Here is a 25,708-nt window from a genome sequence, read left to right as displayed (position 1 = left end):
GTAACCAACAGTTCGCAATGTAACTAAAATCGCATGCGAGTTCGCGCGCCGTCTAAATCAGCCCTTATAAGGCTCACTTGGGTTTTCAGAATTGAAAACGTATGTCTTGCATCTTCTATTGTACTTAACCAACGCGTGAGAAACACAAAAAACGCGACTTCAAACAATAAATGTCCCTTAAAAGTCAGAACATCTGTGATTTGAAACAATAGAGCGAAACAATACAAGCTATTTAAAAATAACCGCCAGATGTTCTATTTTCAAATTCGAAAACGGAACACAAAGCCGGAAGTCTTTAGTCTATGGACTAAGGAACTTTAAACTGCCAGATGTGTATTTTGTCAATTTCTTTAGTTACATTTGGACTGTATTTGGCAGTAGTTAAGGTCGATTTTAGCCTGTTTTTCTGGTGTGTGATACGACGTTTGATAAATAAGCGGATATTACGTGAAACTTGCGAGTTTCTGGTTATTACCTTTTGCCAGATGTCGGATTTTTTTGTGTAATTACTAAGTCTGGACTGGAGTTGTGGTGAACAATAAATGTATGCAAGAGAATTGCAGTACAATGCTTTGGAAATTTACATGATTCTATAGGGTCATTGCGCTAGTTTTCGTCCGGCTCTAGTTTTCGCCCACTTGACGAAATTTGAATATAAACCTTCATAGTTGCACAAATTTGAGTCTTAAATATTTTAGGTAAATATACCCGTCTCGCTAACGGAAGCGGCACCTAAAAGTAGTGCGATAAGGACAAGGCGAAAAATCCTGCGTAATGCGTATCTCAAAAATCGAGGTTTCGTACTCCTCTGTTTCCTCCTCCAAAACTTAACCAACCGTAACCAAATTTGGAAATCTAAATGATTATGAAATTATCTGTGTCGGACCGTTTTGCTTTTTTGGCTAATTGATATCAGTTTTGAATGCCACAATGAGAGGTCATTGCGGCATAGTCAATTAGGCCATTTTGGCCATTTTTGAAGGGCTCTAGCGCCTTAAAAAACAAAAATATCAAAAAAAGCAAAACGGTCCAACACAGATATTGACAATATTAGTCTGTGTTGAAAAAAATCATTGCTTTAGCTTCAAAAACCACGGAGGAAAACGAGGAGTACGTTTGTATGGAGAAATGACCACTCCCGTTGGCTCTTAAGAGAATAAGAGCGTGTCAAGGTAATTTTGAACACCTCGCCCGCTTAGCAACTTCTGCTGCTGATAAAATGATAGTCAGGACATTTTTAGGAGTGATTTTTTCAAAAAGGCTTACACCTACCTATATTTTATTGTACGGTCATTTATAGGACAATAGTTATTTGTTAAAAAATGGAATCTTGAGCGTTGCGAGGGTTTCAAAGCACGAGGGTTAAACAAAATTTGCCCCCGAGTGAAACACAAAATTTTTCACCACACCAACCCGAAGCAAACATTAATAAATGTAAAATATCAAACAAAATCAAACCAAATCAAATCCAAATGAATGTTATTAAATATTTATCGTCCAAAATCATCATTTAAAAGTCAATTCTACCAGCAAACATAAGAAAACAACTCAACATTTGCATTTGATTACTTTGCCTCACATGTGAATAAAATGCAACTTTGCAGTGAAACTCAGTTTTTGAAGTGCAAAGTAAGCCTTTCCGAGCTGGTGTGGTGAAAATTGTATTCTATCATTAAAATTTTGCTATTCATCGTCGTTGCAATACTTACTTGCAATTGTAATTCCTGCTATGTGCTAAAGCTACAAAATTGTCAAATAACACTTTATTTGACAATTTTACAGAGCTACTGTCATTTATTTACAAGGACGTCATTTTATTTTCAAGCAAAGTGCATGCTACATCATACTAGCTAAACTACCGTATCTTGCATATGCAAGTATAAATTAAATAACAAAAACGCAAGGTGTTTTAACAGCTGTCAGATTAAGACAAAATAAAAAACTAGATTATTATGGGCAGATGTCGCGTGCCGCCGACAAAATTACATTTGCCGGTGGCCAACAACAGAATCAGCCGAAGCGCGTACAAATAAAACGTTGAAGTACGACTACTAGCGCTCTCACGAACTGCAATTATAACATTGTAAAATAACGACAATTAAAAGAACGAATTCAGTTCCAAAATTAAATGCGGTGGCGAAATTTGGAATTACAGTTTCTTTATACAAAATTAAGGACAGTGGCGCCGCTACAGACGGCAAATGTAAATTTGCAATATAAAGACAATTAGAACAAATTTAAATTGAATTCACTTACCGGAACGTTTTAAGTAAAGTGCCATAACTATAAAACTGCAATATTTGAGTCACTTTTAATAAAATTGAGATTGAATCACTAATTAATACTGTTTTTAAAATGCATTACGAATATTTAAAGCGGAATGGCGTGCGGTGTTCTTTGATGCAATGTAGTTTTTATAACAGTTTGGTAGGTAGTATAAAAAAATATTATTCAGATAATGACGCTTCAACATTATATGTTTGAAGGTAGGTGAATTTAATTTTGTATTGAGTAAGTAGATTACGACAGTACCTTACGTCTTAAAACGTCGTCATTGGCAAAATCCCTCCTGCCAAAACATAAGAGGGAAAGGCCACAAAAAAAAGAATAGATAAGGAAATATTCGTACTTATTGTTCCGTATTCTTTTAAATTTTGAGTTCGTATTCGGTTATTTTGAGTCCTTATTCGGTTAATTTGGAACAAATACATACATATTTTGTAGTTAATTATAATATTTGCATTTGCAATATTTCTCTTAGATTTGTTATTATGTAAGAGCTTTTTACTTTCATAAAAACAAAAAGAAAACAATCGCTCACCTAATCCAATCTTCTTCTTAATTTTCTTAAGCACCTTCATCTTGCCCCCCTTTTTGTCCTTAACGGGGGTGGTTTCGGGCTCCAAAGCCATCGGGGGCAGCACCAACGTCTGCGGGGGCAAATGCGAAGCCCTAGGGCACGCGGGGCAGTGGCAAGCGCCCCTAGCCTGCCGCACGCTCATACAACTGACACCCATCATTGTTATAGATCAAAACATAGGTCCATACACTATAACGTCCGAGAAATTCCCAATCCAAACGGCACTAACGCACTTGGTATAAAAAAAATTAAAACACTTATTTAAATTTAATGAAAGTTCTAAATTCAAAATTCGAATGACGAACGACGAACGCGGCGAACCTATAACGCGTCGACGTCCGCTCAGCACGGGCCCTACTGGCGGAGTGACGCTCGCTTGCGTGAAATGTTCAGGGGAGCGATGCGCGCTCAGAACGGCACAGCGCTAAAACAGCGTAAGTATGTTTCTTGATGTTTTGAGTTAGGTCATTTTTCGATTTATTGTGTATTTTGTAATCCCCTTAGTGCATAGTGACGTATGTGTATTGTTATTTAGGTTGATATAGGCCGTTTAAGTATGGGGGAGATAATGGCAGATGTAACGCTCCCGTTGAGATGCAAGTACTCATTTGAGTTATAACAGTGTTGATTATTGATAGACATGAAACTGTAATATATATTTTATACTATATAATACAATACATATATGTTTCAAGCCAAAAAGTTTGCAAAGAAACTTAACTTCATAAGTCCCTGCGTACTTGTCTTGCACTGTACAAGTACACAGTAAATTCGCGTTTTGAACTATTTTAACGCTTAGAAATAAAAGAAATTTCCAAATTCTGAAGCGCAAAAATTTAATTGGGGTCTTAAGGTTAAAAGCTAAAGTTGAGCCCTGTAAGCATGGAAAAAGATGTTTTTGTTTGATTTTATTCAAAAAAATTATAATTACATACTTACATAGCAACCACTAAGTATACTTTTTTTGACACCACCCATAATTGAGACTTGAGACTGAACATTATACCCCGGGAGTTGTGTAGCAAGGCACGCGTAATACCTAAGTATGTACGTATTAATTAGCGTTCTTCATCAATTCCATCATAAATATTGTTGCTATGGGCTATTTTATTTAAAGTTGTATACTACAATTCTTTTACAAAAAAAAGAATAAAAAAAATGTTAAAAGGAGAAAGTGTCCCAAGATTTTTATTACCATTCCGTTACCATTTTTCATAGGCTTTGTATGACGGTAGCAGAAAGGAAGGAAAGACGATTGTGTTGATACACATTTTTTCTCCTTTTAGGATCGCAAGACTCGTGAAGTCGCGATTTTGAGTAGGAATCTAGGAATAACATGAAAATCTCCAATTCAAACATAAAAGGCCCTTTTATGTTAGATTAGATTTAGCCCTAGATGTAAGCATGCATGCTGGATTGCTGGACAAGGGCCTTATTTCAGTTTCAATTGTTCAAATTTTTCTAACAGCCAGCTATTTTTTTGCGATTTCGTGGTTGGTCGCATAGTAAAAGTTGCTCAGTATAATCCCAAAACCTCCCTGGCAATATGCACTTATTTTTTGGCCAACGTGTATACTATTTTTCTTATCTTATCATTTCAATTTATAATAACGACACCTATAAACCATGTCAATTCGTATTATCGATATACACACTAATTAGTAGATATCATTAATTTGCTAATTATGAAAACACATGTGATTATTTTAATTAATTTCAATTTACTTGATGTACATATAATCGGTTAACATAAAACAGTAGCATAATTATCTGTCACACTCGCTTTAATATATTAAAACGGTAATTTAGAATAATTTCTTGCACAAATTAATCTTAATAATTACTTAATTAATTCTATGCACAAGAATTAGTAGTTTTCACCACACCAGCTCGGAAAGGCTTACTTTGCACTTCAAAAACTGATAGCAAAGTTGCATCTTATTCACATGTGAGGCAAAGTAATGAAATGCAAATTTTGAGTTGTTTTCTTATGTTTGCTGGTAGAATTGACTTTTAAATGATGATTTTGGATGATAAATATTTAATAACATTCATTTGGATTTGATTTGGTTTGATTTTGTTTGATATTTTACATTTAATATTTGCTTCGGGTTGGTGTGGTGAAAAATTTTGTGTTTCACTCGGGGGCAAATTTTGTTTAACCCTCGTGCTTTGAAACCCTCGCAACGCTCAAGATTCCATTTTTCGAACCACTCGCTACGCTCGTGGTTCAATTTTGGAATCTTTCGCTTGCTCGGGTAACAATATTAGCACGAGCGGTTAAACAACAACTTTGCCCCCTTGTAAAACAAATAACTATTGTGTTACAAGGGAGCAAAATTATATATTTCCGTCAAGGGCGTACATTGAATCCTGAATGAAGCGATGGATTCTACAATAAAATCCCGAACGTAGTGAGGGATTCTAAAGTAGAAGCCTGAGAGTAATGAGGGATTCAAGTGTTAACGCCCAAGACGAAATAATTTTGATACCGTGTGACACATATGCTTTTCACATCAACTATGAGGAAATAGGGATGTTTCCTGTACTTAAAATAAATTATTTCAAATCATGCACGAAATAAAGCACCAGATAATATTAGAAAAACATAGATAGCAGCTATTTTTAAACACAATTTGTATTTAATAAATCGGATTGAAATATAAAAAGTAGGTGAGTTTACCGTGACGTCACTATATTCGTTTTCATATAAATTCCATATTAGCAAATCGTTTTGACAGTTCTAAAAAAGAAGCTGATTTGACTAGTAGGAATGTAGTCTATTGTTATGCTCCAAAATATGTATTAATTGACCAAAAAAAATAGTATGCAAGAAAGAAAAAATCGTGTCCTAGAACAGAAACGTACAACTTTGATCCCTCCTAGCAGGGAAGAAAAGTGCCACTTTGATCCCTCCTAGCGTGGAAGAAGCCCTTTTTCGAATAGGTGATGTGAAAAATTTAATGCCAAACAAAGGTAATTTCACAATTATTATTATTGTAAACTTCAGCCGCAAATGCCAACTGCCAGATGCGCGCGCACCTTGCCGGAGGCTGCGCGTGCCTCGTTTTTGCACTTTGACAGCTGCGGGGTCATCGAACTCACCAAAATGTGATAGATTTGTATGAACATCTAAATGTTATTAAGTGATGTGATTTCTAATTTTATTATGTATATTATTGCGAATTTGAGGGTCTCCTAGCCTAGTCGGCAGTAACCCCGGCTTACGAAGCAGGAGGTCCCGGGTTCGAATCTTCTAGACAAATCTTCTTCACAAACTAGAGTTCTGCCTGCGACTTCCTCTGCGTGGAATGATGATGACTATTATTGATAAAAACTACGCTATGTCTTTTCTCGGGACCGAAACTATCTCCATACCAAATTTTGGCCAAATCGTTTCAGCGGTTTAAGCGTGAAGAGGTAATTAACAGACAGAAACACTTATAATATTAGTATGAATCTTAGAGCATTTAATAACCGGAGTCACCTTTAAGAGCTTACCCCTCTGCCGAAAACCTCACAATTGTGCAAACTTTTGTATGGACTGACATGGCTATTTGTACGTTACGTAGAAATCATGTACAAATAGCCATACATTTAACGTGCCCCTCCCCCGCAAAAACCGGCAGACTGTTTTGTACAGAAAATACAGCCATGGCGTCTCCAGTTACTAAATACTCAAAGGTATGGATATGTGTTCCTTATAATATATTTTTAGATCAAAAATATATTTGTGACGTCCCACGGTCAAAGGTACCTTATGGCGGGTATGGAGTTATGCATACCACAGTAATCTACAATAAATAACCTATCGATAACACAAAAGATCAACCTTCTAGGTTGCGTAGTTACAGAGATATGATTTTTTGAAAATAATGTTGTGAAATGAGCAACTTTACGATAGAGAAGTTTTAAGTTTAGCCGCCTAAAAAACTATGTTCCTGAAGTAAGTTACATAGTTGACTACAAATAATAATGCCTTATATATCTGAGATTAAAAAAATATTGCGACTTGTTCTGTAATGCAAATAGAAACTTTTGATATCGACTGATTTATGTGTATGTATACTAACCAATCTCTTGAAAATAAAGTTTTATTTCATTTTCACGATTGATTGCAATGAGCTCTCAAGATTTAAATTTTATCTATTAGAAAACGACACTGACAGACAGTTTAAGCAAAAAACAATACCGATTTAGAGGTGAAAATGTATTTTCTGACTTTTTCATATAAAATCACAAAATTGAATATTTTTACTTTTAATGTGACACACAATCAATTTTTCTGAGCACATATGAAAGAAATTCTGTCATTCAAATGAAATAAATCCTAAAACCCCAACTAAATACTATATTTAACCCCTTATGCCACTTTAAACTTACATAACAATAACAGTATTTGCTCCATACATTTACGAAAAGGTACCTTATGGAAATAAATCTAATAATACATCACTACAAAATATCAATCATATTATAGTTTATCTTTTATGAATAGAAAATATTAATTTACATTAAACTGCCCCCAATTTAATTAGTTCTTCGTCATAATAATCTTAAAAAAGACCAATAATGATGTATGTAATGAAAAGGTACCTTGTGGTCAAGTTACATGATGAGGCATGATGATGATGGAACAGTTAGGATAAACTAATAATATTTTGGGGTTAAGATGGTATAAATCGTCTATTTCTTATCAATAATATATTTCGGTTGCTATTGAAGATAAGCGGCATTGAGGTTCAATGACCTCAGATATTCCATAAGGTAATGCGTCGGGTATTGGCATTTTTCAGCAAACCAATGGCTGATTTACTGCATGCGACCAAACCAAATGAAGATTATTCTAGTTAAGAAAGACTTGACGAGAGTAACTTTGGTATAATAGCAGTCTACTTGGATTTGTGATGTCGGTCTATGTACGGTTATAATATTTGCGAGGCGCCCCAACCAGAACTGAAATTATCAAATTAGTTTTGCAGAATGCTAATACAGTTCTCTACCAAACTTCTTTTCCCGTATTGACTAGTTTTTTTGGGAATTTTCAATCTTTTTTCCATAAGGTACCTTTTCTACTAAACTCTGAGACGACATTACTAGGCTTATAACTAACTTATAACAAAAATAAAAACAGGTAAACAAACGTTACGCATTAAGGTTTCAGATCACACAATAAAAAAAAATTGAGCATTTTTTCACCTCTTTACAAAACATTTCATATCTCCGAAACTAGAAACCCTCATAAGGTACCTTTTCCCGTGGAACGTCACATTTTTCGCCTTAAAGATAATGTGCGACTTGTTTTGTTCGTAAAATAGATAACATGCTTATCTTTAATCCTTCATTTACTAATGTAATCTGTATAATAAATTTGTCTTTGTCATGCTACTTCATTCAACCTCAGAAGTTTTTGCACCGAGACTGACTGAAAAAGCAAGACACGTTCGTACGTTTCCGTGAAAATACGATGGAAAATAATTATGCACTATATAATAAATATACCTAAGTCTAATATACATAGGTACCGAATGTGAGTCAGCGCTTACATCTCAGCTCGTAATTGTTACAATAACATGAATTGCTCTGCCCCCAAAGGGGCCCCTGGGACCCTAAATTAGTTTACGGGCCCAATTAGACCCTTGATTAGGTTAACTACATCCGCAGCAAGGGCACGAGCGGGACGGAAGCTCCCAATATTTTAGACACACAATATTTTTAATTATATCATATAAATTAGTAATTATTCAAAATATCGTCTCCAACTTATAACTATATTGAATAATAATGGTATAATAACATAGCAAAAAATAAATCAATCTAAAACAAAGCAAGATTCCTCTTTCATACATTTTCGAACGGAATACTGAAAAAATTGAAAAATAAAGTTATATCAGTTCATAATTTCTTCAAAAGTATGTAGTCCTTTATTCTTTTATTTATAAATTTTTATTTTTTCTAGCAATATTTAAATGTACAGTAGAGTCCGGTTAGTACGACTTCGCATATAACAACCAACCGCTTATAGCGACGTAAGTATAGGCACTTGTTTGGTTTTAGTACAAGCTACTATGAAAGCATAACCGTTTATTACGACTCCGCTTATAACGACCGATCGCTTTTAACGACGGAAATTGACTCAAAATCCGTCCGTCAAGTCCGGTTACAACGACGAGCGACGTAGTTTTTACAAGTTGTTGGTAAGCTTACTCCGTCCCGCGCACCCAACTCTCCCCCTTTTGCCTATACGGAGCAGGATGAAATAGTCATGTGACTTTTCGTAATCTTGCAAACTAAATAAAACAATTCCCATTATTCAATTGAGCTTAAACTTCACATACATAATTATGTAAGTTGGGTGACAATGCAATATTTTGGTACCTTCCAGCTGATCTGATGATGGACACAGGAGGTGGCCATAGGAACTGTGTGATAAAACAACGTCATCTTGATTAGTTCCCCAAGAATTATGACTTTTTATTCTACGGGATTCGAGTAATTTGCGGATGACGAGTGAGTACGCGTACCTTGAAAAGTGGCTTCTTCTAAACACACAAGTCTCTCCATTTAAGACAAGGTGTCGTAATACTAACGTAAAGAAATATTAAAAAAAAAAAGTTTTTTTTTCTTTGATTGTCGTATAAGTATTAATAAATACAAAATGATGTAATTATTTAGATTAAAAAATACATTAAAATTGGCAGTTCGTTTTGTACGACGTCCGGTTAGTACGACGTAATATCAGCGGTCCCTTGGGCGTCGTTATAACCGGACTCTACTGTACATGCATTTATTATAGTAAAAAAAAATTACACTTTGACTAGCTTAATAAAGTTTTTAGATCACTCGTAGTAATTTTTTGATTACTCGTAGCAGTTTTTGCAAAAACACGGAAATTAAACTTATGCACCTTTTTCACACATATGACATTTTTTTGACACCAACTGCATACATCAGCTGTGTACAGTTACGATTTATTTCATATTTCTATTAATTCAAGATGCATATAGCACGTGCCGGTGTTAAAAACAACCTAATTTCAACCTCATTTCCAAAGTAATAGAGTTCTATTTTATTGGGCATAATCAATAAGGGAGACGAATAAATGAAAGACAAAATTATGTCTGCTGTTACGAAATATTTTTTGAAACTTTATTACTTAAGCAATAACGGTCATTTTGAAACCAATCGAATTTTTCGAAGACGAAACAGTAAGTATGTAAAAAATAAGACAATCTTATTTGCGAATGGAAAAATTACTAACCAATTTATGATCATAGAAATAGCGTTCTATTTTAAGTAAATTCGAATTGTCAAATAGCAAAATAGACATGTTCGAAAGGAAAATTTAAATTTGCTTTTTGTAAAAAAGAAACACGATCTTATTTTTACTAGAATATAGATTAATATTAGAAGATTTCTAATTACGTAGCCGCAAAATAAAATTGTAAAGCACGCGTCATGTGAATGAATAAGACAATTCGTTTATTTATTTTCAACCTTATTCCTTCAGTATTATAGTAGAATTTTCTTTGTATTTATAAGACAGTGGTCCGAAACCTTTTTTTGCAATGGCATGTGCGTATTAGAAAGGTGTTTTTTTTTCAATAATTGAAGGGCTTGGAAAGTTCAATAGAAAACCCTATTATGGTAAAGGTGGTGGCACATCTTGTTAGGGTGGTATAAGGTCACATTCTTCGCACATATGGAGAATATGAACAGTTATGATAGGCTAGTAATAATGTTATAAAAGGTGGCAAATAATGAGTTTTACAGGTGTTCGAGGCTTAGTCAACTATATCATAAATAGTAAGGCTTGTATATCGAGCAAATAAATACATATATAGTAGTGTGAACGGTAAAATTGTTGTAAATAGGTCTTATAAACTGTAAACATGTATAAAAACTTTTTACAGCTACTTTTTAAGGGGGCATAAAACATTATTGATAACGCTCAGATTCCCTAATAGTTTCAGGGCCCAATAAATATTCGCTCGCGACCCACCAATGGGTCTCGACCCATAGTTTGAGAAATGCTGCTGTAGATAGTAGATAGAGTTAGACCAAGAAAAGTCTACAGCGATTTTGATAGCTCACGCAATGCAAGTGTTAATAATTATACGTCGTAATTTCATGGAAGTTTGATGTTTTTAAATAACACTTGCACTACGTGGGGTAAGTATCAAAATCTCTGCAGACTTATCTTGGTCAACTCTATACGTGTTTGAAGGTCAAATTATGATGGTCCTTCGAGCAGGAATGGCTCCAGACATATGTTGCGTGCGCATCTGGTGGCGTCAAACTTATTTTTTCTTTTTATGGTTCCGTACCCAAAGGGTAAAAACGGGACCCTTAACTATTACTAAGACTCCACTGTCCGTCTGTCTGTCCGTTCGTCTGTCTGTCTATCGCCAGGCTGTGTATCTCATGAATCGAGACAGTTGAAATTTTTACCGATGATGTATTTCTGATGCCGCTATAACAAGAAATACTAAAAAGTACGGAACCCTCGGTGGGCGTGTCCGAACTCGCACTTGTCCGGTTTTTTTTTTATCAAGACCGAACCTCGGTTGTTGTTTTAAGAGAACGATGTTTAATAGTTGACTGCTAAAAAAACGAACTATAGTTGTATTTTGTGAGCCGCATCTAAGTTAAGAAGTTGAATAAAAATATATGTTTTTAAGTGGAACACTCCTAACCCCCTGGTGAGTGCCACACATACAATATACATAGTAAACACTTCTTCGCAGATGCATTGTCTTAGTAGTAAAGTTTGTGACCTTTCTAACCATCTGCCGAAATGACAGCTGTCAAATAATCGACGTTACGACCTATGCAACATAATTGCTTGGTTAATTTATATAATTGCAGCACCTGATCTGTATAACAAGCAAGTGAAGCAAGTGTTTGACCTAGTGGTAGTGGTGAAGAATGTCAATATGTAAATAGTTACATCAGTTACTATCATCATCATTTTTCCTTTATTTAACTTGGGTCTTAGGTTAGGGTTTTACAATGTGAGTATAAAAGTTCAATATAAAAACACTTACAAAACATCACAATAGTATTATACAATCGTGATATAATGGAGAGCTTTTCAGTCGAGTACCGTGTTTAGGCAACGAAGCTTGCTGAGTTGCCTAACTAAGGTACGAGATTGAAAAGCTTGATTATATCACTATTGTATACAATACTTTTTCTACGCGTCAACAAAAATAATACTTCAAACTAGTAGAAAGAATCATATAGGTATACACACCAAAAGTATACAGCTAAGATACGCGAACAGCCGCGATACCTTTATACTCGTACGCGACCCGGCCGCCGCATTCTAGTGCAGAAACGTATCATTTTTTGCACATCTTTTAGAAAAACAATGACCCACTTTCAGAGCATGAGAAATGAAAATCAATAAACGAATTTGTATTTGTAATAGCGCTAGCCCGGCGGCTATGAGACACTTGATATTTGTCAGTCGACATCTGCCTTTATGACAAAACTAAGTATAACTTGGACTTGAACTTAAACTTATAGTTATAGGGGGGTTAATGCCCTGAATGGTTTCGAGAAAAGGGTAGGTCAGGCACCAGATGTATTAAATTACACGATTAATAAGCATAAGCAAGCACATTTATTTTGACAAAGGCAAAATAAGCTCCAATAGGAGTACACGATACGAAAAAAAAAAATTAAACTCAATTAAAAATTAAAACCGAACTACATACCGCATCACAATTGCAAACCTAAAAATAAATTTCACCCGGCCAGCCACCAGCAAGGACGGTCAAAGCCTTAAAAAAAAGAAATTTCAAAATTCGAACATCTGTCAGACACGCGCGCGGCGCGTGCCGTCTCCACCAATAAGAGCACAGCATTTTGCCCTTTTGCATCTAAATGGTCTTAAGTGCCTAGTATCTCAGAACACACGCCAGACGAATTTTAACTTTAAGACATTGTCATAAAGTCTTTGAGCCGTTTCAATTTTGATACACCATTAGGCTATTTTAGAAGGAAGCGTTGTTAAGGTATCGTGTGCCCTTTTTAATTTTGAAACGACAGATGTCCTAAAAATGTATAGCATTTTAGATCTTATGGTATAACAGTCAAGGCGTGTTTCTATAAAGAATCGTATACACTTCAAAAATGAATTCAGCGTTTTGAAAAAATGGTAGTATAAGGGTAGTTTTTTCTTAAATATTGCCATATTGCGTTTTTGTTTTAGCTTTTTTGCGAGGAATGCCATTTGGCAGCTTTTGACGGAATCGGTCAACTTTGAGCATGAAATGGGAGTTTCTTTGTTCATAAAATATTTCATATTAATTTAAACCCAACGTAGGTACCTTGTAAATTATATATTAAAAGTAAAAAAAAATAGGTTTAACGATCAATTCATTATAGCGTAGTTAGTACCTCTTTTGAAGTGTGTATTTTTTTCTATCTTATTTAATAAAGTAAGTATTTATAACTTATAACCAAAGCAGACTGACGTTGCCAAAAGTTCATTTGAGAAATACATATTTATTTATTTATTTTATAGTGCATGTATATAAGTTATATATGTACTTATTACAGATTTATTTACTTACTTTAAGTATGCTGAGCTATCTTCAGATGGAATGTTAGAAATTCGAAGTGATTTTACCTAGTTAAAGTTTCAAGCCTTTATAAAAACAAAATTTTATAATTAAAAATGTATGACGAAAGAAGACACAAGGAAAATTTCTTTAATACAAATAAATTGTATGCCCATGTTCTCTGACCAAATAGCCATACCTATTTAATTAACTTAAAATAGAAAACCTATTATTTTTTTACAAAAATAAACTATTTCAACAAAGGTTTGCTACCCCTGTTCTAAGTCATTTTTGTGTTACTGTTACAGGGAACTATTACTAACAGATTTTCCTGTCTGTTTCCTATATGTAGGTGTTATAGGGTAATTGCGTCAGTTTACCGTCCAGTGTCAGTTTCCATCCACTTGACGGATTAACAAATAATACATTTCATTTTTAATTTGCTACTTAATTTATATATATAAATTGTTTAGATATTAAGGATTGCAATAAGTCCAAATTTGTACAGCAATAAAGGTTTATATTCAAATTTCGTCAAGTGGACGAAAACTAGCGCAATGACCCTACATCAGGATTCCCCTGCCATGTCAGGATTTTTGCTCCTATGTCAGAATTGCGGGGAGTTGGCGAGTGTCAGGGTTTCTTAGGAAGACACCTATTCCCATCTGTGCCCGGCGGGAACAAATGGGAATACACCGTCCACTAGGTCATTTTCGGAGAAATGGCCTACCAAATGTCAGGGTTTTTCGAATGATTTGAAATTTTCTTCGACCTGTATGTAATTATGTAATGGAATCTAAGGTAACTAATTAACCCTCTTCCAAGGATCGTAGCGTCATGAAAATCGGCAGCTGTATGTAGTTCTGATGACAATACAATAATATGGTACTGTCGAACTGATCTGATGATGGAGACAGGAGGTGGCCATAGGAACTTTGTGATGAAACAGCGCAACCTAATTGTGTTAGGGGTTTTTAGAATTGTCTCGATGAGTATTAGTTGTCTGTCGTAAGAAAAGTACAGTCAGCGATAAAAGCTTGTACCAAAAATGAAATTTTACCAAAAACTTTTTTATTCAAATACTTATGAGAACTCTATTTTGATTAGGTATAAATTATATTAATTTCATTTCATTTCATTTCATTTCATTTATTCATTGTATAATCATGTACATAAACGCAAACAGGTGTAAATAATTAAATAAAGTCAGTCCATGACGCCCTGCTAGGGCACACAACATAAGTACTTAAAACGAATTAAATTAGGTTAAAACAAATTCGATTTAATTAAAAACAAATTAATTATATAAAGTCAGCAGCAGAAGTTGCTAAGCGGGCGAGGTGTTCAAAATTACCTTGACACGCTCTTATTCTCTTAACAATAAAGTCGCGTCAAGATCATTTTGAACACCTCGCCTGCTTAGCAACTATTGCTGCTGAGCTGACTGTATATTTTAGAGATGCCACGAATATTCGGCAACTATTCGGTATTCGGCCTATTCGGCCACTTTGCCGAATATTCGGTATTCGGCCGAAATTTACCTACTATTCGGCCGAATACCGAATACTATTACACCTACCTAAATAGAAAAATTACACAAAAAATAACCAAAAACTAGGTACATATATGTATATTTAATATTTAAAATGTATTCTTGGAAAGTAGGTAGCTAAATACGAAGGCACGTTTTTGAGCGTTTGTTGATTACAAAATATTTTATTTTCATCATTGGGTCTGATTTGATTGACTCTTAACTACATACATTCATTAATTCTGTTCAACATAAAGATCTTCTTCTTAGCAAACGTTGTGCTTTGTTGGCGAACAGTGTTCATAATAATTGTGACTCAAAATGTTCGCATCGCATGTCATGCCGAATATTCGGTATTTGGCCAAATTCACTATTCGGGGCATCTCTAGTATATTTCCCCACAGAAAAAGCCCAATTTATCAACAGATTTCCACACACGTAAAACTAAGTATAACAATGTACGCTACAGTTACATAATGCGCTCCTTTGTGAGTCCAGACACGTACAAATATCGTAGACACGTGTTGAAAGAGATGAACGATAAATAATGAGCGAAGCGAAGGTTTCAGTTCTCACAGTAAGCGTAGAAAAGATTAAAAAGTTTAAAGTGTTCCTTAGCTTAGATTCTCAGTTTGTATAGTCAAGTGTAAAAATATGTGTGCACACGTCATACTCAAAAATATGTGTGCACACGTCATACTAAAAAATATGTGTGCACACATCATACTCAAAAATATGTGTGCACACATCATACTCAAAAATATGTCCCATAGCTTTTATGTCAGCGAATTAAGAACTATGGGACATATTTTTGAGTAAGTTTTCTACATTAATATCTTTACATTTGACTGTATTTAAAACGCGTGATTTTTCAAAGATACTAGCTCCAGCCTACGACTTCGTAGTAGGTACTTCTATATTTTCATATCCCAATTCCATTGTAAATTTCTCCCCTTTTCACCCCGTTAAGGGATGATTTCCGGGATAAAGACTATATACTTACAACAAATTAACTCTTGAGGCTCTTCTAGCTCAATAACCTCTTGTTCGAGCCAGCTCAAAGTTTAATGACTAAAATATAATGCCCTTAACTATACATTCACCCGATTTCATTTAAACTAGTAGTTCGCCCCGAACTGAGAACTCGCGGTTAACCAAAAATTATATAGCGATTGACTTTGTTGCACCTACTTAGGTACTCGTATAGTGCGACATAAAATAATAGAAAATAAATGAGGGCGCCACTTTCTACGTAACTGTCACATTTTTGACGTAAAATAGTTACACATGGCAACAATTTAGTATGGACATTGTTGAGTTCCATTTTATTTAATTTCTACTATTTTATGCCGCTCTATAGGCGGCAATGGATCAAAGATCGCGTGGATTTATTGCAAGGTCTGTGGAGCCCTTAACTGATAGATTTAAGCAAAGAGTAGTATGTATAATATAGTTGGCCAAGCAGATCTTGTCAGTAGAAAAAATGTAAGCGCGAAGGGATATGGTCTCATAGAAAATTTGAGTTTCGCGCCTTTTTCTACTGACAATATTTGCTTTTTTGCATCAATTTTGAAGCGCCATTTACAAGTTTAGCGTTAAGTAATATAGATGGCGTTATTTTTTCGAATAAAGGGCTTCGTATACGGCTGTCCCTCCCCTGGATTTAAGTCACCACCATAGAGATTAAAATAAACTGTATCTGTGCTAAGCCGAAATATTTCCTGTCAAATGTCAAATACATATATTATGTTTATTCTATTTTATTTTTATCTTGCTAATTATTTCAAAATGGTAAATTTAAAAACGATATTTATAAAAGTGTAAGTCGAGCACTTTCATTTGATAATAAACTCGACCATATTTCTTGCAAAAAAATGACCAGAATAGCAAGACCTCTCACAAACAGCTTTTTGGCCTTCTAAGCTCCTTGATCGGGCCTGCTCATAATTTAATGACTAAAATATAATGCCCTCGACTACACGTTTACCCCATTTCATTTAAATTACAACAAATTTACTTAAGTTATTGAGTATCAAACTATCTTCTGACAGTTCAGCTTAAAAACATCGAAATGCCGAGACGTGCCGCTAGCCAGCCGCGTGTTCAAAGTCGAATGTAAGAACTTCGCTTCGCTCCGCTTGCTCGTTCGGTTATTGAGTATCAAACTATCCTATGATAGTTCAGCTTAAAAACATCGAAATGCCGGGACGTGCACCTAGCCAGCCGTGTGTTCCAAGTTGAATGTAAGAACTTCACTTCGCTTCGCTTCGTATGTATAGTACTATTTATTACAAGCTTTTATTTAGTTTCATCTGACCGTTGTCTGTCTGTCTGTGTGTAATCAAATCTTGCAAGTGAAATTTGATCCACTTCCCGATTTCCGATTGAGCTGAAATTTTGCATACATACGTAAGTCGGGTGGCAATGCAATATTATGGTGTCATCGAGCTGATCTGATGATGGAGACCGGAGGTGGCCATAGAAACTCTGTGATAAAACAACGAAACCTAATTGTGTTTGGGGTTTTTAGAATTGTCTCGATGAGTATTAGTTGCCTGTGGAAAAAAAAGTACAGTCGGCGATAAAAGCTTGTACCAAAAATGAAATTTTTGCCAAAAACTTATTTATTTATTTATGTATCCTTTGTCGGGACTCAAACTATATCGGTATGCAGGTTTCCTCTGGATGTTTTCCTTCACCGAAAAGCAGAAAAGAAGTTAAATATCAAATGAAATTATATTCAGGATACTCCCTACATAATTTCCACTACCAACATAGTATAGTTATCATATTAATGCTTATGTACGAAATATCATTTGATATTTACCACTAGCTTTTCGGTGAAGGAAAACATCGTGAGGTAACTGCATACATCTGCGAAGAAATTCAAAGGTGTAAGACATCGGTTACACGCTAATTCTGGCGTCAGTTCAGTCCATCAGTCTGGTCAGACTGACGGGAGAATTATCGTGTAACACGTGGACTGATGGACTGATGGTCTGGAACCGATTTTAATTTAAATTTTTAGATAATATTCGTCAGTCCATTTTGAATGACAGAAAACTGATAGGAAACTGATCGTGTAACCTGTTCGTGTCATTTTCGCGTCAGTCACCATATTAGACAAGACTAAATGACTGTGTTGCGTTCTGTGTCCAAACGGCGACTGTGTCGTAATTTTATCAGTCTGTTGTCAGTCTGGACTGATCGTCTAACCGTGTCCATTTTCCATCATTCTGGCATCAGTCAAAACTCGAATGGACTGATGGACTGAACTGACGCCAGAATTAGCGTGTAACCGATGTCTATGTGAAATCCCCAATCCGCATTGGGATAGCGTGGGGACTATAGCTCAAGCCCTCTCGCGCATTAGAAGAGGTCTGTGCCCAGCAGAGCAGAGGGACGTATATGTATATCTGTTTTTTTTTAATTCATGCATTCAGATACTTATGTTTTATGTTCAATAATATATCCACACGTGAGAGGAAATCACGTAGTTTTTTCAACCATCCCTATTCTATTTAGAAAGTCGCATAACGTGAGAAATCATATGATCTCTACTTTCCGATCAGCTGATTTTGAAAAAAAAAAAACAGGTACCTACATACCCGACTTTGTGCAATAGCCCCTTTGTCAAATAAAATAACAGGCAAAATTGAACCTTAACGCTATACAATCTAAGTCTGTATTTAAAAAACGATGTTTCCAAAAATAATAACAGTAGGAAGTATGATTACATTTTTCTAAAATCAATTTTATTTCATACAGAATAGAGCTCATATTTGAACGGGGCCGTATATTTCTAAAGTACATTTTGCACAACTGGACAATGGCAGAATGCACGTGCGTTTAAAAAAAAACAAAAAGAACAGGTACTCAGCTGATGCTCAGCTGTTCGAGCGACAAACTTAAACTTTGCGTGCGGCCAAATTGTGAACTAACGCGGTCTCATATAAATTTGTATGTAAGCATTTGTCAGTAGCGCTTCCAAAACGGCGAAGATAAGTTTGTAAGTTTTTGACATAGACTTTTTATTGTTTTTCAAATTGGGCTTTGAGTTTAAGGTGTTATGGTTCATTTTCAAGTTGGCAAATATACGTGTTCTTTGTTTAAAACACACTGAAAATTTGAATTTGGAAGCATTGTAGACGATAATTTATTGGTACAATACCACAAGGTCCACAAGCGTTATATTCGACTTTACTTTTTAATTTCGTGACATTACAAATATTGTGATATGACCGTGATAACACGGAATTGTTCTCTAAAGGTTCCGTCACACAGGCGCGTTTTCCGGGCGTGGCGTTAGCGGGGCGTGAGCGTTTTATATGTAAAAGCGGCGCGCCCCGCTCACGCCCCGCCCGGAAAACGCGCCTGTGCGACGAAGCCTTTAATGTTTGCATTACATTTCGACAAGATAAATTTGGGTCATCATTATCTCAAAACTCGCCTTATGATAGCTATGTCACTAACTTCCGTTAAAAAGTCGAATACCGTCCAGGCTATTTGAATGCACTTCACATAATTGTGCATAGAATTCACTCTTTTCTTTAATGTCCAATGGATATTTCGGCAAAAAAAAAACTTTTAGCCAAGAATGAGTGATGCCAATTAAATATAGGAGTAGGTAGGTACTTTTTTAGGTCATCCTAATGATAAGCGAACACCGTAGCTTATAAATAAATAAATATTAGGTTACACAGATCAAACTAGCCCAAGAGCCCAAAAGTAAGCAAAGCTTGTACAATCAGCAGCAATAGTTGCTAAACGGGCGAGGTGTTCAAAATAATCTTGACGCGACTTTATTGTTAAGAGAATAAGAGTCGAGGTAATTTTGAACACCTCGCCCGCTTAGCAACTTCTGCTGCTGACTTGTACTATGGGTGGTAGGCGATGATATACATACTTATACAACTATCATAAGGTTTGCATAGATGGCGCCATCATAGCTTGCAACTTTTTCTGAGCTTTTTTTGGCTAAAAGCTGTGGCTTTTTAACCAAACTGTAGATTTTGTGTGTAATGTAAGCGATCAGACCTTCGGTATACATTTTTAGAGCACCGTACAAAACTTTGTTCACGGTGCTCTTATGGGATCACTTCGGTCATGCAAATCGGTTAAATGCGTTTTTCTCAAAGACCGTTTGATGTAGGTACCTGAAATTTGGAATAGTTATGGCAAGTACCATCACTAACACTGTGAATAAGTCGAAACTGCTTATTTCTGATTTTAGGGGGAAATTTAGGGGGTTGAGAGGAGTAGCTTGAATTTTTTTGCTTGTGTATACTTCCCAACCAACCTTTGCTGCATTGCTAGAACTAGCGGTGGTTTAATCCCTGATCCCTATAAGACAGGTTTACCTAGTTTAGGGCCCAGGACACTATTCCTAGGCTGTCTAACACTTTTAAAAATGTAATACCCCTCTACCAAAGACATATGTAACTTCGTATAAGACGAATAAAGTCTAAGGAAAAAACGTGCCTCGGAATTCAAGTAAAAGTCATTCTCGAATAGATGGCGCACACACCTTTAGCCTATCCTCGGCTAGATGGCGTGACGACACCGTTTCATATTTAACAATTTTAACACATAGATATCAGTGAATGAACAATTATTTATCCATATACAGTGAAACCTGGATAAGTGAGACTTCAAGGGACGAGCAGATTTGTCTCACTTAAAGAGGTATTCCACTTACCCAGGCTCTCAGTTAGCCAGGTACAAATACATTTCTGTCTCATTTACAGAGGGTCCCATTAATAGAGGTGAGAATAGAGGATATATCTCAGTTATAGAGGTGGTTATTAAGGTATTTTGTAATTATCTTTAAATGTTTAGGTAAAATAATCCTTGTCCCTAAATATTTTATAAGTCTGTTTAAATATTTCTTTGAATTTATTATGAATGATTTTCCAAAGGATAGATTTTTTCAATTAAATTTGATACGGAATTCATTGCGTCTTAGAAATTAATTAAATGAAAATTTATTTATTCTTGTTACTTATCAAAATGTCAGCTTTCGTTTCGATAGTTTTAACTACATAAAGTAACTAAATGAAACTTGAAGTCGTTTAGACACAATTAAGCAAATGCGGAATTTGTGGATAGACTATAAGAGTTAGTAAGAATACGGAAATAGATCAATAAAGTCCAAGTTAGAGAGGTCATAGATTGACGTTATATCAGATACAGAGGTAATTCGTATAAAATTGTAAAAAAACAATTAGGAAAATGTAATCTTATAAATACAGTCTCAGTAAAAGAGGTAAAACACACTCTCTGTCTCAATTATAGAGGTAAATGTGACTATAAAATCACAACAACTAATCCCAGTTATAGAGGTCCGTTTTATCTCACTAACAGAGGTAATTCAGTGCTAAAGTGTCGGGACCGCACCATGAGTCCCAGCTATAGAGGTTTCTCACTTATCCAGGTCCCACTTAACCAGGTTTTACTGTATATACATTTTTTGATAACTTTATACGTTTTCATTTTGAGTTTTAGTCGTGTGTCGATAGATGGCAGTAAATTTACTGTGACTACAAAATTTACAATGACAGGACCCCTCTATACTATCTATTCTTTTTGCCTCTACTATGTAATAAGCTGCATTTTTTGATACCTAAATAAATCATTTTTCATTTTGATTTTCAATGCATTTATGTATTTTTATTTGTAAATTAAGTACCCTAGAATTTATTACTAAAATCTTACAACAGTAATTAACCTAGGTGTAGAGTTCTAGAAAATTATAATATTAGTTACAATGATTCTTGCAAAAGCAAAATTATAAATATTATATTTATTTCAGAGATAAAATACATTAATATATTTAAAAATAATACAAAATTAATACCTTAAAACCTAAAGGGACTAAAGCTAAACTAACTAACACTACTACTAAATATAAAATACCTCACTCACTTGAATTTTTAGTCGCTATTGGCGACATGTTTCGGGCCCGAGCACTCGAGCCTGAGGAAGGACCCCCGACGGGCCCGAAACATGTCGCCAATAGCGACTAAAAATTCAAGTGAGTGAAACCGTTGTCGTATAAACAATTTAAAACATGTCTCATGAAAGTTTAATATCGATTATAAAATACCTCCCCCAAATCCCCCGCTTCTGGCATAGACCCCAGAATGCTGGCGGCATTACCTCTCTGCACCGCCAGACTCAACCTCTGCGCAAAGAAGGAGCCCGCTCTGTGGTCCCCCGAGACACCTATCAGACGTTCCGACACCTTTTTAATGAATTTTTTGGTGTCGGACGACCATGGAAATTATAAATATTAATTACTTACAGTATAAAATTGTAGGTATAAATGCAAGTTGATTCAGCAATCGCGGTTAATCATAATCATTTATTCAATAATTCATGTTAATGATTCATTTTTGGCATTCTTAATGCCAAAATAATATAATGAACGTAATAAATCTGGGTCTTATAAAGTAAAAATGATTGATGGATTATAATCTATACACTGTACATACACAATAAATTAAACAGTCTATACTCCTCAAACTGACCAACATTTCGCTGCCCCAATATTACAGGGTTCTAATATGTTTCACTTTTATCGAACTGAAATTTTCACATATTATAAATATAATAATAAAAAATAAAATAAAATAAAAAGCCTTTTATTTCCTTTCATTATACATAAAGTTTGTTAAATATATTAAAAACGGGTCACATACAAAAAACATGTCGAGCGTTTTTCGACTTAAAATACGTGAGTGACCCGTTTTTAATATATTTAATATGTCTGTGTCTCACGGAAGTTTTGTTATAAAGTTTGTTAATATAATTTTGTTAATTTAATTTGTAGGAACCCGTTAGGTGAAGGCCTCTTCCAAAGACGTCCATTTTTCACGGTCTTGTGCTATTCTTTTCCAATTTGGACCAGCCATTCTTTTCATGTCTTCTTCCCAGCGCATGTTTGGTTTGCCTTTTCGGCGCTTACCGTCTGGGCCTTTCCAGTTCGTGACGCGAACGAACGAACGATTATAAATATACAAAGTATTCATTATTTGTGGTGGACAAGAACCCCTCATCGGGTGAAGGCCTGAAGGCTGAACATAGTTAAGGACCTGTAATTAATCTTAAGTTAATTAATTCCATGGTGTTACGATGGATAGTTCCTATTCTTTATTCATGTCAAACATTATTGGTAGGTACATTCCAAGTCAATCTTAAAATCTACTTATACACTCGGCGTCACGGAAATCGCACACCCACGGATTTTTGTTTCAAGCCGTTATAAACCTTATGTTGTTGAAGGTAAAGTATGAGTGTGTGGGATCATTTTAAAGAGAATTTAACCCTTCATTTAAAAACAATGCAATAGTTACTAAAGAGTAAAAAAAAAGGCACCTTTTTTAATAAGAAATAAAAATCGTATATTCATGCAAAAAAATCAACAAATTAAAACACAATAAAATCAACAAATATCGGAATACAAATGCCTAAAACTAAACTTAAAACCTAGTGTTGCCTCCTCTGGCCTTAATGACTGCCTCCATGCGAGCCTTCATGGACCTCACGAGAGACACGACGTATTCTTGAGGAATAGCATCCCACTCTTCAATGACGGCATCTCGAAGCTGTTCCAGGGTCGCAGGTGCAGGATTACGTGACCGCACCTTCCGTTTTAGCTGATCCCAAAGGTGCTCTATGGGATTCAGGTCCGGACTCCTTGCTGGCCACTGCATGACGGTGATCCCAACCTGATCAAGGTAGTCCCGAACAATCAACGCTGTGTGGGAGCGGGCGTTATCCTGCATGAATGTGAATCCAGGACCGACAAATTCGGCGTATGGAACCACATGGTCCTCCAGGATCTCTGTGATGTACCGATGAGCAGTCATGGATCCCTGGCCTCGACCACCACCAGTGCGGGAAACACAAACGAGCTCGGTTTTGCCGGCGAGGGAAATGCCACCCCAGAACATGCAGGATCCTCCTCCGTATCCGACGGTTTCTTCAAGACAGGCCTGTGAATAACGTTCCCCTTGCCTCCTGTACACTTTTCTGCGCCTATCGTTGCAGAACAGGCACACCCTGGTCTCATCGGAGAAGAGGACAGCCTTCCATTGGTCGACCGTCCAATCCTTGTGTTCGCGAGCAAACTCACGTCTGACTCGCCGATGCTCTGCCGTCAATTTGGGACCCGTAGCCGCTCTATGGGGCATGATCTTCTTCTCCCGCAACCTTCTTCTTACTGTAGAGACACTCACCACCGTTCTCCGAACTGCTTGCAGCTGTTGCTGCAGCTGGACAGCGTTGGAGAAACGGTTCCGCAAAGACGTCGACACAATAAAGCGGTCGTCTCTTTCGGAAGTGCAGCGTTGTCCTCCGGATCCAGGCTTCCTGGTGAAGCTTCTAGTCCTCTGGAATCGATGAACTGCTCGGAGAACTCGGAAACGGCTTATGTTGAGTTGCCGAGCAACCGCAGACTGCGTCATTCCTGATTCCACCAGGGCTACTGCTTGAGCTGCTTCTGCTTCCGTGGTATCCATTTTCTTGGGGTGTTTTCTTTCTCCAGCTGTTCCGGTGTGACCTCTGTGAACTCTGGATACCGAATGACCCATATTCCACTTTTACCCCCCCTTTTAAACCTATCCAAGGTAACGCAACTAGCGACCCTTACAACGCGTATTGTAGGTGTTCTTTCAGAACGCCGTAATTTCGTGATTATTATTATTTTTCCCAAAAATGCTTTACTCATGTTTTAATGCTTATTAATTGTGCTTTTAAATGATGTATATATTGTGAGGGTATAATACATATGATAAGAGCTATATTCGCTTAAAACAAAAATCGGTGGGTGTGCGATTTCCGTGACGCCGAGTGTAGCTGAACGTAACTTGACTTGATCTTTTATCTGACGTTGTCATAGTGACATTAAGTTGAATTTCAATTTGAAAATGTAACATAGAACCCTGTAATATTGGGCCAGCGATTTGTTCAGCGACTTTTAAAAATAACTTGTGTATTGATTTTTATTACACTTTATTCTAAGACACAATCCATTGCAAGTTTTGCTACGTTTAAAGCATGACAAGCAACATCAAACACACTGATGTCAGTACATTGAAGGCAATATTTATTTTGTATGAAAATGAGTAAGTCTAAAATATTCATAATTAAAAAAAATAAACAACGAAAGTTTTATAGTTTGAGGAGTATAATATATGTTTTAATTATTAGCTTATGTTAAAGTCTATTTCAATAGAACTTGCTAACTATGTAAACAAACAACGTAACTTTGTTTTATCACTGTTTCTCTTTCAATTTTCACACCACCTCATCAAATACCATTGAAACCATACACATATACACTATTGAAACGGTCCGTTCCGTAAAATACATAAATATATAACTATATCTTGGATATTTAATTAAAAGTTTAAAATGGGTTCATAAGTTAGGTTATTAGGACCTGTTGGAATGACGGTATTGTTTCTTTTAAATTCTACAATTGTCTATGATGGGTAGTGTTGTGACTAAAGTTTGTGATATTAAACCCGCTACACACTACCCAACCCACGCTCTGTACCTACCGCCGCGGTTATAAAATACATCAATACATCATGCTTAAGTACTAATTTGTCTTCTGATCGTGATTAAACAAATTAAAAATAAGTAACTACTTGTTTTTTACTGTTGGTATTTTATTATTCGATATGGTTTGACATTAGTAAAGTAGTAAGTAGGAGTCTTGCCCATCACTAGTAAATTCAT

At 35.7% G+C, this 25,708-nt stretch overlaps 1 protein-coding gene across 3 annotated transcripts in view; it reads right to left on the bottom strand.

The window, feature by feature from the left end:
• Nucleotides 1-25,708, bottom strand: part of LOC134803271 (protein neuralized) — a 66,631-nt gene that overhangs the window by 38,518 nt on the left and 2,405 nt on the right. Inside the window, exon 1 of one of the 3 annotated variants that reach the window (XM_063776019.1) lies at nucleotides 2,822-3,531. The exons of 1 other annotated variant lie outside the window; for it this stretch is intronic. In XM_063776019.1, coding sequence (XP_063632089.1) covers nucleotides 2,822-3,020 — 199 coding nt within the window. In that variant the 5' untranslated portion in view covers nucleotides 3,021-3,531. Of the gene's footprint in view, nucleotides 1-2,256; nucleotides 2,298-2,821; nucleotides 3,532-25,708 lie in introns of those variants that run through there. One more of the 3 variants, XM_063776021.1, reaches the window with a different exon arrangement.

This window comes from Cydia splendana, chromosome 26, assembly GCF_910591565.1.
Source record: "Cydia splendana chromosome 26, ilCydSple1.2, whole genome shotgun sequence".
NCBI lineage: Eukaryota > Metazoa > Arthropoda > Insecta > Lepidoptera > Tortricidae > Cydia > Cydia splendana.
This window is presented reverse-complemented; position numbering and strand designations above follow the sequence as displayed.